Raw genomic sequence first — 16610 nt, 5'->3', positions numbered from 1 at the left:
CAGGAATATACTTTCTACATTCTAGCTTGTAAAACCTGAGGGGTTCCTGATGGGAGCAACCCAGCCAAAGCTTGTTAAGGAGCTGCCAGTGCATTGTCTGCGCCTCTGTGCTCACAGTGGGGTTTCCACCCTGGCCAACGAATGGAAACTCCCCTGGAAACTGCCCAGGAGGGATTCATATTCACACAGCACACTGTTCTATGCCTGATCCATGCCTCTCTGACTGACTATGTCAGCCGGTCCCTCTAAACTGGCAGAGGGGGCTGTTGATGCAATCTGCAGTGTCAGGCGTACAAGACGAGACCACACACGAAGTCCCAATTCAACTGATTTATTGCTGATCATTCCTGTGCACAGGAATCTACTCAACTAATTGTTAGCACTATTTTGGCCCTAGATAAGGGTCAACAGAACTCAAAAAGGGTTGACTATATAGAGATCCTAGGCTGATTCCTTTTTTGACTCCACCCCAGGTCCTGCCACGCCTTCTACATAGCCAGGGACTTAGATTTAGTGGGTCCAAGGTGGTGGACCTTCTCTGCCACAGCACCCATCTTTGGAAGATTCTCCACCCCCAAATGTTGGATCAGCTCCCTCCCCTTTGAAGTTCCAGAAATCCCTCGACCTGGTTATGCTGTCAGGTCTGGGGTCCCAGGGAACTGGACACAAAAATAATGGATGATTATTGTATACCACCCAAATCATTTCTTGTGAGATTGGCAGCCAGATAAATTTGATAAATACATGCATAAATACATAAATATTGTTTAAAGTTAAAAATCCAGAATATTACATCACTGGTTCAGCAATGTGATTTTGCATGGCACCAAGTGGCAAAAAACTGGGAAAGTAGCAGTGTGCTGCTTTCCTATCCCTGGTATAGCAGTTCTTTGTATCTGGATGATTTGAGATTATTGATGGATGATGGAAGTGTTCCTTCAAAATAGCATTCAGTCTTGGAATGCACAGTGAGTTTCTGTGGAAAAAAAATTGGTACTGTCGTGGCTGAAGGAAATTCAGTTCCTGATGTAAGCGAACTGGTGAGATCCACAAAGTCCTTTCTTGAAATCCTCTCTTGACCTTGCCTGCATAAAACAATCCTTCAATTGTCCTTCTGAAACTGAGGAGACAGCTGCTTTGTATCTGAGATGCAGAAGAAGGGATGGAATTAAGATGCATGGAATCGGAAGCAGGCAGGTGCATACATACTGTAGGAGGGTAAAGTCTATTTTAAGCATTCCTGACTCTCTGGATGGATGATTCAAAAGTCATTTACTGAGGAACTGAACAGAAAGACTAGGGTGATAGAATTATATGGACAAGTGAAAAAGGGAAGACAAGTGTGACAGCCAGTGCTTTTAGTCACTGAGTCCTGATTTTATAATGAGAATTAAAAGGCCAAAAATGTAAAGAGGTCACATGAGAATTAGTGAAAGGACTCAGCATGTGGGATGAAATCTTGAGCTGAGCCCTGGCAGACATTGGAAACATTGGTGGTTCCGACCAGAAGCTGGGTCTGGTTGCTTTCAAGATTGTTTGGGATACAGCAGAGAACTTGAAATCCTTTCCTGGCCCCCAAAGTCTTTTGGGTCCACGCCTCTTGCTTCAGAACACCCTCTGCTCTGGCAGCTTTGCTGTTCTGCCCAGATGAGGGCTTCAGGAGCACATGGATGCGCTACGTGTCCCAGCCCTGGCCTCTGCAGTGGGATTGAGGGCATCTGGGGCGGGCTTGATCAGTCCTGCTTTCCCGTCTTAAAAGGGGTTTTTCGGCATGCTCTGCTCGGCAGTGAAGCAGCCTTGGCCTATTTCCTCCTCTCTGGCCCTGCTGGTGCAGCGTCTCTATGCTTCAGCTTGCCTCTGAGTACAAAAGGAATGGCCTCTGGAGAGGACCTGTGATTTTCTGGTGTTTGCTGTGGCTGGGCTGCAAGTGACTGATCCAGGTCCACCTGAGGACAGACTCGTATCTGGGTCTTTGCAGCTCTAATCCAATGCCTTTGCCTCTGACTCTGAACATAGACTCTCTGCTCATCAGGGTCTACCGCATCAGCTGAGATTTTGGGATGAGCTTAAACTTGTTTCTTGCAAAGTAGCAGGTTTGAAGTCCTAACTTTCCCAAATAGCAGAAGCACCAGTCCATGGTCTATTCGACACTTACGTGGTATTGCGGTTGAGAAACCCCCTTGAAGCTTGTTCGGGAATGTATATGTGAATTGATGAGGCCCTGCGGATAGCGACAGGACCTCCACTGTTCTTTTCACCCACAGCCCAGCCTGGTGGCATGAACCTAGACAGGGAGAGGGTGGGATAGGGGTCGCTTCTGTCCTAGCCCTGCTGTCACTGCTTCCTTTCAGCTACAGCTACATGATCGATAATGTCATTCTGCTGATTACTGGGACACTCCACCAACGCTCCATCGCAGAACTGGTACCCAAATGCCATCCCTTGGGCAGCTTCGAGCAGATGGAGGCTGTGAATATTGCCCAGACACCAGCTGAGCTATACAATGCCATCCTGGTGGACACGCCTCTTGGTAAGATAAGAGGGTGGCACTTGAGTGGGAAGGCCACCGAACGGAGTCTCAGTCCTGGGTGGACAGAAAAACTGGCTTGCCAAGCTTGATCATTGGCCTGAGTTGTTATGGAAAGCCTCAGGGCCTGCTTGGGGAGGGGTCTCCTCCTCCTCCTCCTCCATGAGGCAGAGATAGCTGCAAGCCTCAGCAGGGGCCCTGTGGCTGAGGGTCTTCTCTTCTTCTGCTCACACTTTTTCTTTTCTTTTAGCTGCCTTTTTCCAGGATTGCATATCTGAGCAGGATCTGGATGAGATGAACATAGAAATTATACGAAATACTTTGTATAAGGTTAGTGCTTAGAGACAGATAAATGTGGTGCTGCAATCTTCTCCCATTTGTGCAACACTGCTGGGTCTGCAGAATGAACTGAAGCTGGAAGGGCCAGGGCCAGACCCCCTCCTCCTCCATGGGGGGGGGGAAGCGGGAGCCATGTTGGCCAGGCCTCAGCCTCCTACACCCTGGAGGCTCCTTTTTGGAAACTGCAAAGTAAGCAAAGTCCTGCTTTTGTAAGGCCAGTGGCTCTCAACCTATGGGCCATGGACCCCTGGGGAGCTGCGATGCGATAACAGGCTTGAAGCAAAGACTTGAAGAAATGTTATGATTTAAATCTTAAGTCTTGGGGATCCATGGCCATGGTATTTAGGGGGGGGGGTCCATGGTGAAGAAAAGGTAGAGAACCACTTTGTTAGGCTGTTGTCTCTGGATGGCAGCCAGAGGGACAGTTAATGTGCTAGACGTACACACTATGAAGGAGAACTCCCGGAATTAATTTAACACACGTTATATTTGAGAATTAAATATTGGGGATGAGCATCCATTTGGATTTGAAGGGCAAACGGTGAGTTGGACCACTTGGTGGAAGACCTCAGCGTTTGTCCTGTAGGAGTTCAGGATAATAGTTCTTTTGCCATGATGTAACAGCTGGTAATGCTGCTGAAAGAGTGTGTTGATGCTTTGTGAGACAAGGGAGGGTGAGGCGGTGTGCTGTGAGAAGCTGCTGTCTCCCCCTCGGCCTCCAGGCACTGAGGTCAAGATCTGGCTTGATTGCTCCAGGTTCATGGTCCATTTCATGCCTGGCAAAGGACGGGATGCTGCTTATATCTCCTTCCCTTTATCAGAATGATTCTCACAAGAGAGAGAGAGAAAGAGAGAGAGAGGTCATAAATGCTGAGGCTCCCAGTGGACCCGAAAGCATAAAAAGAATGTGGGGAGGGGTCTGCCAAGCTTCTTGAGCAGAGAGTTGAGCGTAGAGGCTGCTGGACAGGTTTGGCCAAGGCTACCTGTTCCTTGAAGTCCTTGGGTGGCTTCATAGTCCAGCTGGGTTGGCTGAATCTTCCGAAAAGAAAAGGCCTTCAGAGATTTCAGGAGGGAAGAAAGGCAAGATTTTAAGTGCTAATGTCCAAAGTGGCCTACAAATTGCCCACCAGTTGCACTAGCTGCTTTGATGGCTTTGGTCCATGCCCAGGCGTCTGTAGAGACTGTGTCTCCTGGGGATTTGGTTTCAAGATTCTTGCCTGTCCCAAAGCCTCTCTCTTCTACCAGACCAGATGTTCCCCCCCTTCTTGGAGGGCAGTATCCCTGCCAGGCTGTCGGCGCCTGCGTGGGCGGTTCTGTAGCTTGCATGGGTTGCTCTTGTTGGCGTTGCTGGGACAGGTCTTCACCATTGACTGGTTTCTTTCCAGGCTTATCTGGAGTCCTTCTACAAGTTCTGCAAGAGCCTGGGAGGCACAACAGCAGACGCCATGTGCCCGATTTTGGAGGTAGGAGCCAGCTTAGCACCTGCTCTGTGGGGATCCAGCTTCCTGCTTGCTTGGCAGGAGAGGAGAGCCACAGGCCTTGGATGCCTCTGCCTGGGCTGGGTCACAGCTGTTTGCAACCTGTAAGAAGGGAGCTCTCTCCTTTTGGGTGTCTGTCTTTGCTCAAGTTTAAGCAGCTTCTGGAAATACTTAATTTGGCACAAGGTATCAGTTAATTCTTTCTTTTTCCACCCATCTTCCTTGGTGCATGTAAGAACAGTTTCAGAGTAAAAAAAATGTATCAAACCTTTTTTTTTCAATTGCATCTGATTTTCCCAAGACAGAAATCAGACAATTTTGCTGTAGAAGTTCTTGGCATGCCGATAGTTGCCAACTCATTCTGTCTTTTGTCTGTCTGTGAAATTCAACCCTACAGTTAGTTTTCCTATTTCTGATAAGCTGGCAAGAATTGCTGATCCAGTTACTGTATTTTCCGGCGTATAAGATGACTTTTTAACCCATGAAAATCTTCTCAAAAGTTGGGGGGTCGTCTTATACGCCCTGTCGTCTTATACGCCCAGTCGTCTTATACGCCGGAAAATAGTACATAAATCAATCAAGTGCCCCCGTTCTTGCAAAGCAACTTCAAGCCTCCTTAGTCCAGTCCCCCCTTCAAAGTGACTCTCCCTTCCCACCCCCAAGAGCCTCTAAGCCCCTTCCCCTCCACCTTGCAAATGCCAGACCCCGGGAGCGGCAGGAAGCCCCTTGCCCAAGCGGCATCTGAGCATAAGCAGATTGTGCTCGGCCGTGCAGGCTGCCGAAAGGTGGGGACTCAGAGTTCCCACGGTGGTTGCGGCTTCTGGCGTGCCATTTGCAGAGTCTGGCCTGGAAGAGCGCGTCGTGTAAACGCAGCTCTTGCGTTTATTCCAAAGGGTGGATGGAAGGAAAAGCCCCTTTTGGCTCCGGCGTGGCTGCAAGTCAGCGAGCCTGGGAAGGCACGCCCTCCCCTCTCACTGTGGAGGAAGCAGGGCAGGCTGGCGTCGGGCGGGAGCCGGCAGGGCAGTCCTGCGCACGTGCGCGCTCCCCGGCTGCTAAGGAGTCCTCGGGGAGCCGTGGCAGGCACCTCATGCCCTTCCCTCTCGAGGCGGCACCGGCAGAGCCGTCCGGCGTCGGGCGGGAACCGGCAGGGCTTTGCACCATCTGCATCAGACGGGTCTGAATCGGGCTTGTGTCGGACACTTGGCAACTGGCATGTAAGTATTTTCCGGCGTATAAGACGAAAAATCTTGAAAATCTTCTCAAAGGTCGGGGGTCGTCTTATACGCCCAGTCGTCTTATATGCCGGAAAATACAGTAAAGAAAGCGCTGGGAGGCCCTGTTGCTTATGAGGGCCTTTGGGGGGCCTTCCTTGTTGGTCTTCTTCCCCTGGAAGGCAGGTGCAGAAAGAGGCCTGGCCTGGAGAAGCCCCCCGAAAGAGCAGCGCCTCCGCTCTCCGGTGCTGATGCCAGAGACAGGAAGCCTCAGCTCACCATCATTGCGTGCAGACGCAGGGGGACGCTCTGCTCTGCGCCCTGCCGCTGTCCGAGGCCAGCCCTGCTGCCACATGCGGCGTTGCCAGGCTCTGCGCAGCAGCACTTAACGTTCATGGGATGGTGACCGTTGCCAGAAAGTAGACTGATTTGGTAGATACCATCTTCACACGCCCTGCTTTATCCTCCTCTATGCCTATCCAATGCTCTCCTACCCTTCTTTTTAGAAAATGTATTTTTACTAAAATAGTTCAAAACTAATACAAACTAACAACAAGAACAGAGAAAAAGAAAGAAAAAAGTGCAGGAAAAAGTTTAAAAGAAAGATAGAAAGGAATGAAAAAAGATACAACACGGTGACTTCCAATCTTATTCCCAGCAGTTATAAGTGCAACTATATTTTTACCATTCTCTCTAATGTGACATCCTGGTACTTTCCTTTTCATAATCTAACTCTTCTAATTGTCAAAACCTTAAATCACAAATTTCATGTTTTCATTTTCTATGCAAAAACTCCTTAAGGGGTTTCCAAACCCATCAATCAATCAGAATAGAACTGGAAGGGAACTTGGAGGTCTTCTGGTCCAGCCCGCTGCTCAAACAGGAGACCCTGGACCATTTCAGATAAGTGGTGTCCAGTCTTTTCTTAAAAACCTCCAGTGATGAAGCACCCACAACTTCGGGTGGCAAGCTGTTCTGCTGGTTCATTGTGCTCACTGTTAGGAAGTTTCTCTTTGATTCCAGGTTGCTTCTCTCCTTGATTAGTCTCCATCTGTTGCTTCTTGTCCTGCCTTCTGGTGCTTTGGCAAATAAACTGACTTCCTCCTGTTTGTGGCAGCCTCTCAAATACTGGAATGCTGCTTTCATGTCCCTCCTAGTCCTTCTTTTCTCTAGACTGGCCACACCCAAATCCTGCAAAAGTTCATCATATGTTTTAGTCTCCAGGCCTTAGTTGCTCTTCTTTGCACTTTTCCCTAAGTGTCAACATCTTTTTTGTAATGTAACCAAAACTGGATGCAGTATTCCAGGTGTGGCCTTACTAAGCTTTTATAAAGCGGTACTAATACTTCGCATGATTTTGATTCTATGCCTCTGTTTATACAATCAAGGATTGTATTAGTTTTTTAGCTGCTGCTGCACTGTTGGCTCATGTTTAAGTGATTGTCCACTAGGACTCCAAGGTCCCTCTCACAGTTACTGTTTTTGAGCCAGGTTTCGCCTAATCTGTACCTGTTGTTTTTTCCTGCCCAGGTGTAAAACCTTGCTTTTCTCCACATTAAATTTCATGTTGTTGGATAAGGCCCATTGTTCAACTCTTTCAAGATCCTTTTGGTTCCTGAGTTTGTCTTTTGGGGTATTGGCTATTCCTGCCAGCTGTCATCTGCAAATTTGAGTAGTTCCCCTTCTATTCCCTCATCTAAGTCCTTTATGAAGATATTGAAGAGTACTGGGCCTAAGACAGAGCCTTATGGTACTCCACTGCTTCCCTTTATGTGGATGTAGCACCTTTAAGGACTACTCGTTGAATATGGTTTGTCAGCCAGTTACAAATCTATCTGGTGGTGATGCTGTCACATATTTATCTAGCCAACCAAGAAGTAGGTTGTGGTCTACTTTGTTGAACGCATTGCTGAAGTCAAAATATATTATGTCCACAGTATTTTGCTGGTTTATTAATTTAGTCATTTTGTCAAAGAATGAAATAAGATTGGTTTGGCATGATCTCTTTTTAACAAACCTGTGCTGACTACTAGTTATAACTTTATTTGTTTCTAGATCAGACACGTCAAACTCGCGACGTCATGTGACGTTGCGCAATGTATCGGGACGATTTTGCCATTGCCGGCAATGGGATGGGCGCAGCTTCTCCATGACGCATCTGGCCCCCGGGCTGGCAGTTTGACACCCCTGTTCTAGATGTTCACAGATCTGTTTTTTGACTATCTTTTCCAGGATCTTCTCAGGTATTGATGTTAGGCTAATTGATCTGTAGTTTCTTGGGTCTGTTTTTTCCCCCTTTTTTGAAGATAGGAACCACTTCAGCTCTTTTCCAGTCCTTTGGTGGTTCCCCAGTGATCCAAGATTTTTTAAAGATATGAGGCAATGCTTCTGACATAACATCTGCCAACTCCCAGTGATCTATATTCATCCAGGTCAGATAGGTGTTCTCTAACTATTTCCTTGCTTATTTTAATTTTTATTTCTAATCTGTCTTTTACAGTTAGGATTTTGGTAGGTCGGGGTATAGTTTCTTTTTGTGTGAAGTCTGAGGCAAAACGTGAGTTAAGCAGCTCTGCTTTCTCTACTGCATGTTACTTCCTTGGTATCTTCTCTCTTTAGTGGACCTACAGTGTCCTTGACTTTTTTCTTGTAATTAATATGTTGAAAAACTTTTTTTATTATCTTTGACTTTTTTGCAAATCTTTGTTGATTCTGAGCCTTTGCTTTCCTGACTTCATCTTTGCAGATTCTGGCTATCTGCTGATATTCTGCCTTAAACATGTGTCCCTCTTTCCATTTTTTCTACTTGTCCTTTTTGTCTTTCAGTTTATCAGAGATCTTTGTGCAGCCATGCTGGTTTCTTCTTAGATTTGTTTTTCTTTTTCAGTGGTATTGTGCTGGACTGGGCTTTTATGATCAGATTTTTCAGAGTTTCCTATGCTTCTTGAGTTGTTTTCCCCTTTAGGATTTTCATCCATGGAATTTTTCTTAGGCTATTTCTGAGTTTGTTAAAATCACCTCTTTTAAAGTTTAAAACACTGACTGGATTATGTTCTATTGCTTGTATTTGCATCATACTGAATTCCAGTATGATGTGGTCATTCTCACCTAAGTTGTGACAACTTCAACTCCCTCTATCACTTCTCTATTAGTAAGAATTAGGTTTAGTAAATGTAAATTTTTTCTAATCGAAGAAGTTCATTTGTCCATCTTAATGAGATCTGTCAATTTTACCAACCATCCCTACATAGTGAGTAGTATCCTCTCTTTCCATCTCTGTGCATATAATAATAATAATAATGATAATAATAATAATAATAATAATAATAATAATAATAATAATCCTTTATTGTCAAAGTACATGTGTACATTGAGATTAGCTGAGCCTCCCCCCATGCTCTCTCCCCCCAACACACAGTGACAACAAACCCTCCATCCCACCACACTATGTGAACCAACTACACCACACACCGGCCTCCCAAGTCAATTCTGCATAAGATTATGTCCCATTTAAAAGCCTAACAGCCCACGGATAAAAGCTATTTTTCAGCCTGTTGGTGCGGCTGGCTATATTCCTATATCTCCTACCGGATGGTAGGAGAGTAAAGAGATACCGTCTAGGGTGTGAGTCATCTCTGAGAATCTTCCTCACTCTTCCAAGGCAGCGAGCCCTGGCGAGGTCATCCAGTGGTGTCAGGGAACAGCCCACAATGTCTTGTGCTGTGCTCACCACCCTCTGTAATACTTTCCTATCCGCGGCTGTCAGACCAGCATAAAAGGTAAAGGTAAAGTTTCCCCCGCACATGTGTGCTAGTCGTTTCCGACTCTAGGGGCCGGTGCTCATCTCCGTTTCAAAGCCGAAGAGCCAGCGCTTGTCCGAGGACATCTCCGTGGTCATGTGGCCGGCATGACTAGACGCCAAAGGCGTACGGAACGCTGTTACCTTCCCACCGTAGTGGTCCCTATTTTTCTACTTGCATTTTTACGTGCTTTCGAACTGCTAGGTTGGCAGAAGCTGGGACGAGTAACAGGCGCTCACTCTGCTACGCGGCACTCGGGATTCGACCCGCCAAACTGCCGACCTTCCGATCGACAAGCTCAGCGTCCTAACCCACTGAGCCACTGCGTCCCTTCTCAGACCAGCATACCAAACCACAATACCATATGAGAGGACGCTCTCTATGGTAGACCGGTAAAAGAGGGTCATAATAATTTCATTGCAGTATCGGTATCTTCAAATAATCTGTGGCCTTTTGTTAATTGTTTATCCATTAGTCCTAAGGAAAATTCTGGCTTCAATTAAATATTAACCTTTAAAATTCTCTGGATCAAACTGTGGATCTAAATCCATTTTTTTAGCTTTTTTTTAAGACTACCAAGAAAGATAAAATGTCCCTTCGTCTTATTTATTTTTGCAACAAACATTTGAAGTGTCTTTTTACATACTAGATAATTACTTCTGGCAAGCAAAATCAATGGGCAAAGCCAGATTCATTTAACAACCACGATTCACTGAATGACCATAATGTTTCACTTAATGACTGCAACAAAAAAGGTCACAAAATTGGGCACGAGTCACTTAACCACCTCAAAGTTCCCTCCCAATTGTAGTGATCAGTGGAAGACAACCTGCATTACAAACAAAAAGTCCACTTTGTCACACATTCTTTAACCGGTTCCTCTTCTCTTTAAAATCTCAACAATAGTTTACGCACTTTAGCAATTTCATGCTCATCATCAAGTTTAGATTCTTTTGGACTATTGTTTTTTATAGCTACTTAATAGTTTAATGATATTTTTGTGTCTTCTAGCTTTTCACAATTTTTGCTTTCAGTCTCTTCTATGCTTTTGTACTGACTGTGCTGTCTCTGATCCTGCCCGGGTCCTTCCCGGCTGCTTCCCCTGCTGACCCGGCCTTTTCCCCCTCCAGTTCGAAGCGGATCGCAGAGCCTTCATCATCACCATCAATTCCTTTGGCACCGAGTTGTCCAAGGAGGACCGCGCCAAGCTCTTCCCCCACTGCGGCAAGCTCCACCCCGAGGGCCTGGCTCAGCTGGCCAGGGCAGACGACTACGAGCAAGTCAAAACCGTGGCTAATTACTACCCGGTAATTGGGGGGCTGGTCAGTGCGAGGGAGCCGCAGAGCCCAGTCACGACCCATTCACTAGGGCAGCCCACCTTGAACAGTGGCCAGCGCTGCCTGCGTTGGTGTCCTTCTGAACTTTGACCCCGAGTTTTCCATTAGAGCAGGTGTCTTTTTTGTGACTCTCCTTCTCAGTACCGGCATTTCCCAGCCTGGCCGCCTCCGGATTTTTGGACTGGGGTTCTGGAGGTGGTGCTGCTTCCAATACAGGTGGCAGCGCTCGCTGAGAGAGAAGTTAGGACAATTCTTCTTGCCACCATCTTGTACTGGTCCAGCGAAAATGAGGCTGGGTTGACGTTTACCCTTCCTTTATTTTTGATTAACACAAGGCAGCTCCAGTTTTCTCCTCCCGTGAGTTGGGCAGGGAGATGACTGGCCCAGGTCACCCAGTGGCCTTTTGGTCCCGAAGCAGAATCGGGGCTTTGAGATCAGCACCCCCTTAGCCCCCAGCCCCAATTGGCTCTCCCCTCTCTCAGAGCGGATGTTCCGGCATTTGTCCATAAGGGCAGCCGGCGTGCCTTTTTTTGCTCTTTGATTCTTTCCCAGTCTCTTGAGGCTGCCTAAACAAGCCGAATTGTACTCCATTTATTGCTCGAGGAAAGGTGCACCTCGGGGATGGCAGCTTTCCCTCTCCTCTCCTCCCCTCACTTTTCTTTCTCTTGCAGGAGTATAAATTGCTCTTTGAAGGAGCAGGTAGCAACCCAGGTGACAAAACCCTCGAAGACCGATTCTTTGAGCACGAGGTGAGCAGGTGGGAGCATGCAGCTCTTTGTGACGAGGAGGGAAGCCCCCCCACCTCCACACCCACGGGCCTGTGGTGGCCTCAGGAAGGGAGAAGAAGGGGCAGCAGCCAGAGGGACCCCCTCCCCTCCTCTGCTGCAGCTCTCCTTGGGACCTTTGTCTAAGGCTGCCCTTTCTGGGTTGTGGTGATGATGAGCATCACAAGATGGCAGCAGAGAAATACAAAGACTCCTTTGCTGTCATCTGGAGTTTTTCAGGCTTGCTGAAGGCCTTGGAAAAAGAATCTGGTTTGGCCTTGTTGCCTTCCATACCTTTATGCCATTGCTAGACAGAAAGCAAAGTTGGACTGGAAGAGAGCTATAAATCAGGGTGCAGCATAGGGGGTGTTGCACTTCGTGGGGCTCCCTTGGGGCAAACCCGGGCAATGGTGAGCTGTGCCCTCGAGAGCAGCGGCCTCACTTCAGCAGGGGTATAGCCGTGCTTAGAGGGCCAGTGTTCAGCCTGGACAGGCTCACTAAATCCTGTGGCACCTCAAGGGGGGGCGGTGGCCATCAAGCAGAGGTCATGGGGAGCCCCCCATACGCAGCTCTACCTGCCGGTATTGAAAATGTCTCCCCTGCCAAACCCACTGAAGAAGCTGCTTCTTGCCTGGGACAGTTGGGGCTTCCCATGGTAGCAGGACGCCTGCTCAGGGGTTTCTCTTCCTGGCAGGTGAAGCTGAACAAACTGGCCTTCCTGAACCAGTTCCATTTTGGTGTGTTTTATGCTTTTGTGAAACTGAAGGAGCAAGAATGTCGCAACATCGTGTGGATTGCGGAGTGCATTGCCCAGCGCCACCGAGCAAAGATTGACAACTACATTCCCATCTTCTGAGTGCTTCCCTTTGGCAAAGCCTGTAGATGTCCTGGATGGCTTCTTCAGCCCCCGCCTGAGGAAGCCGAGGCAGGGTTAGGGTTTCCACACGCATCCCCTTTCCTCGTGTCTGCCAGAATCGGACAGGCTAAATTGTGCTGTGTCTGTACCAACTCATTGTGCTGTTGAGAAGGCATCTTGCTGGGCGCATCAGAAGGTTTTGCATCCTCGGCCACCCTGGTGCCCCCATATGGGATGCACTGAGCAACCAACCCTTTAGTTTCATGACCACTCTTGGCATCTGCTTGCCTGTTGCCACCATCTTGCTTTTCAAACTGGGCCAGTGTGGCTCTTCCAAGACACCCTGGAAGCAGCTGCTTAGCCAGTGATCCTCTGCCTGGAGTGACCCTAGAATGGCATCCCCCCGTTCCCCCTCTTAGGGGCCTGCCTGCTCTCCCTCCCTGTGTGGCCTCTGGGTTCCTAAGCAGGCTCAACATTGACTTTGCTGGCCTCCAGATGGAGAAGGCTCTCACCTTAAGCAGCCCCTCCAGCCCCCCCCTTCCTCCTGCCGGGAGGGCCAGGGGTAGCTGTTTCCAAGGGCCCTGAAGGTCTCGACTCTGAGTTCAGGCCTGGGAGCCGTTGCGGCCGAGACAGAGGCTCTCCCTGCCCGGATGGCTCTGAGCTCTTCCCACTCCTTGTCTGGGCCACTCGCGAGGCCTGGCTGGGCACCTGCATCACCCTCTGTTCACCGGAAGAGGCGAGGCTGGTGCCCTTGACCTCGTCGGCAGCTTTTCTCCCACCAGCGGGAATCGAAAAAGCCTCCCTCTGAACTGGCCCAAAGCTCTTGTTGAAAGTCCCCTGTTTTGATTGCGAGTCATGCAGTTTGGCCCCTGGAGAACTGGGGAGGGGGGTGTCTGTTGCTAAGCCTCCTACACCTGTGCAGCAAAAAATGATAGACATCCGTCCATTTGCACCCCTCTTCAGAAAATGGGCTTGGCCTGCTCTGGCTTCCCAAGACCCGGCTCTCCTCCCCCTCGGATGCGTTCCCCGGTGCTTTTCCTGGCTTTTGTGGGCGAGAGGAGTCAGTCCAGTCAGCCTCCGTGTGTGCTCAGTGATTGTGCTGTTCCCAGTGTTTGACTTGTGTGTATCTTCCTCTTAAACCATGGCAATGAACCACTGACCTCTGGCCTGTCTCGTACTTCTGGCCTGTCTCAGAGATTGCGCTGCTTGGGAAGTTTGGGCTGATCACCTTTTCCCTAGATGGTGCACGAAAGGATCCAAAGATCACCCCATGGCTTCCACTTAAGGGCAGATTCTTGCAAGTGGGCAGTTCTAATGTTTGCTCCATTTGTTTGTTTAATTTCTGTGGCCCTCCCATTTCAATTAATGACTCTGAGTGGCTTACAGTTCATAAAATATATTACAATTAAAAATTTAAAAAAATTTTAAACAACAAAACCAGTCAAAAGCATTAAAAACCTCCGACTCAAGACACACAAGAGCAAGACATTTGGCCTGTTAACAACATAGCCAAGCAACATGCAGCATCCCAGGCTCAGGAGCAGAGGCGGCTCTTTAAAGCGTCACCGAAGGCTAAGAGGGTCGGAGCCGTTCTGGTCTCCAGTGGGAGGATGTTCCACAGAGCAGAAGATGCTGTCTTCTGGTCCCTGCCAGCTGACACCCTTTGGCGGATGGGGTCTGCAGCAGGCCCAGGGGGGGTGGAGCCTGGGGAAAAGGTGATCCCTCGGGTACCCCAGTCCCAAGCCATGTAGGGCTTCCTAGGTAACCCACCCCCAGCGCCTTGAATAGCACCTGGAAAGAGCCTGGTAGTCAGTGCAGCTCACACAGGAGTGGAGTTACCTAAGCTGTGTCTCTGGCACCAGTTACTTCCCATGCAGCTGCACTCTGCACCAGTTGAAGGTTCCCAATGGCCTTCATGCGCTGCTCCACGGTGATTGTAACTGATCTAACCTGGACATTACAAGGACATGGGTTGCTGTGAGTGGGACCTCCCAGTACAGTATGGATGCAACTGGGTGCAAAGGCCCTCCTAGCCACGGGTGCCACCTACGCTGAGCAGGAGCCATGAGTCCAGATTGCGCACTGGGTCTGTGTGGGGCAATGCCAACCCATTCTAAACCAGACATGGAAGTCTTCAGGGGGTCCCTCTCTGTCTTGCTAGGGTTGAGTCGGAGCCTGTTTTGCAACCAACAGCCCCCAGGCACAGATAGGACGTCCATGGCCTCGCTCAAGGAGCTTGGGGTAGAGACATAAAGCTGGTGTCATCTGCATGCTGATATCTTGCCCCAAAGGGATGCATCGCCTCACCCAACAGCCTCATAAATGTTAAATAGCAGGGGAAAGAACAGCCCCGAGGCACCCCACAAAGTAGGGGCCACAAGCTGGCGCTCTCCCGCCTATCTTAGGAGCCTTGGTGGAGCAGTGGGCTAATGCCTCCTTAAGTAACACCAGCTGCCTGCAATTAGTGCAGGTTCGCATCCCACCAGGCTCAAGGTTGACTCAGCCTTCCATCCTTCCGAGGTAGGTAAAATGAGGACCCAGATTGTTGGGGGCAATAAGCTGACTTTGTAATAATGCCGCTTGGGGGTGTGTGTGTGTGTGTGAAAGCCCTAATAAGCAGGCATATACATAGAATGAAGGCTACTGCTAAGCACATTGGTTTGTGCTTAAATTGTAAGCTGCCCTGAGTCTTTGGAGAAGGGCGGGATATAAATGGGATTAAAATAAAAAATAAAATAAATATCTACACTGACGAACCAGCACAATACAGTGCTGCCATCCCCAACTCCCCGAGCCAGTCCAGAAGGGTGCCAGGATTCATGGCATCGAATGCCGCTTCTGCCAGAGGTTCTTGCGGTGCAGTCAGTGCCGTCTGTCTGAAGCCCCAACTGAAAGGAGACTAGATAACCTGCTTCTTCCAGAGTTCAACCTCTCTACACCACCTTCCTAGATAGGGGAGCTTGGACACCCGATGGAAACTGCCCAGATGCTAACTGGCCCTTGGAGGACCTTTCATCCTGCTTTCTGGGGCTGGATTGGCACCACTTTGCCCTCCAGGTGCCAGCAATCCTAGGCAACAGGGTCAGCTTCTGGGCCTTTATTTCTGTTCTGGAGAAATAAACCCAATTTATAAACCCCGTTTGTTTACAGCCCTTCAAATATTTGAATGTGGCGATGGTTATTACATCATCTTGCGGTTGCCTTGTTTCTCAGGCAAAGTGGATCGTGCTCCGTTTCTCCTCATCAGAAGGGCATTTGTTTCTCTCCGTGCGTCCCCCGAGGCCTGGTCTCGGCTCCCTTTTCCAGCCAGAGGCCTGTTTCAGGAGAGCCAACTGACTTGGCAGGTGCCCTGCAGAGGGAAATGGGTTGGTGGGGTTCAAGAAACCCCAGTAAGGTTTGTTTACTATGGGTGGGCCAGATGAAAGCCTCAACATAAAAGCGATTTATACTGAACTTAATCCTAACTCTGCTTGCTAACTTACTAACAGTGCTCCATCACTGGAGGCTTTAAAGAAGATGTTGGCCAACCATTTGTCTGGAATGGTATTGGGCGGGGGGGTCTCCTGTTTGGGCAGAGATTGGACTGGAAGGCCTCCAAGGTCCATTCCAACTCTTATTTCCTAGTTAAACGGAAATTGTTTGACCTACGGAAAAGATGAAATCTTAAATTTGCTCTGCTGCATCGTGGATAGAACTCTAGCAACAGCATAGCAAATAAGAAAAGCTGAACACGTGTGTTGCACATGAGAGTCACGCTAGATGCCCGTTACCAGAACAAGCAAAGGCCAGCGCTAAGGAACTTTTCATTGAGGAGCCTAAACGGTCCTGCCCTCCTCTTAGCTTGCAAGGAGGCTGCCTGGTTCTGGGGGTGGGCAGCCACCGCTTCTCTGGCCAAGAGCCTTTTTAAGGGGGATCGGAGCCAGAAGGTTCTTGGTGCTGGGAGGAGAGCTGAACTCTTCCCCTAGTCTGCTTAAAATCTTGATGGTTCCCAGTAAAACACAATATCCAGTCAAATAATGAAATATTTTTTATTTAATGAACAATACAATTGTGCTCCTTTTGGGGAAAAAAATGGCAGGCCATTGGCTCACCGGTGAGGTCACATCGATGGTGTCCCTGCTGCTGCTGCTGCTGCTGCAGAGAACTGGCCCAGGCAACAGAGGCAGGCTGGCTCATCAAGAAGCCAAAGGCCACGTCTTTGAGGTCAGCCCCTGTCCAGCAAGTGGCAAGAGAAGGTAGCTTAGTTCACTTGAGGCAACTTTTAAGGAGGTATATGGTAGACTAGAGGTGCTCAGAAG

The 16610-nt window shown here is 48.7% G+C and overlaps 1 protein-coding gene across 2 annotated transcripts in view; it reads left to right on the top strand.

The window, feature by feature from the left end:
- Positions 1–16610, top strand: part of ATP6V0D1 (ATPase H+ transporting V0 subunit d1) — a 28832-nt gene that overhangs the window by 6584 nt on the left and 5638 nt on the right. The window contains exons 3-8 of one of the 2 annotated variants that reach the window (XM_083370359.1): positions 2352–2530; positions 2778–2857; positions 4252–4329; positions 10486–10662; positions 11364–11441; positions 12151–13471. In XM_083370359.1, the coding sequence (XP_083226485.1) occupies positions 2352–2530; positions 2778–2857; positions 4252–4329; positions 10486–10662; positions 11364–11441; positions 12151–12312 (754 nt within the window). In that variant the 3' untranslated portion in view covers positions 12313–13471. Of the gene's footprint in view, positions 1–2351; positions 2531–2777; positions 2858–4251; positions 4330–10485; positions 10663–11363; positions 11442–12150; positions 13472–16610 lie in introns of those variants that run through there. The other variant, XM_083370358.1, reaches the window with a different exon arrangement.

Source organism: Vipera ursinii (genome assembly GCF_947247035.1).
Source record: "Vipera ursinii genome assembly, chromosome: 10".
Lineage (NCBI taxonomy): Eukaryota > Metazoa > Chordata > Lepidosauria > Squamata > Viperidae > Vipera > Vipera ursinii.
Note: the sequence above shows the minus strand (reverse complement) of the source record. Positions and strands in the feature narration are given on the sequence as shown.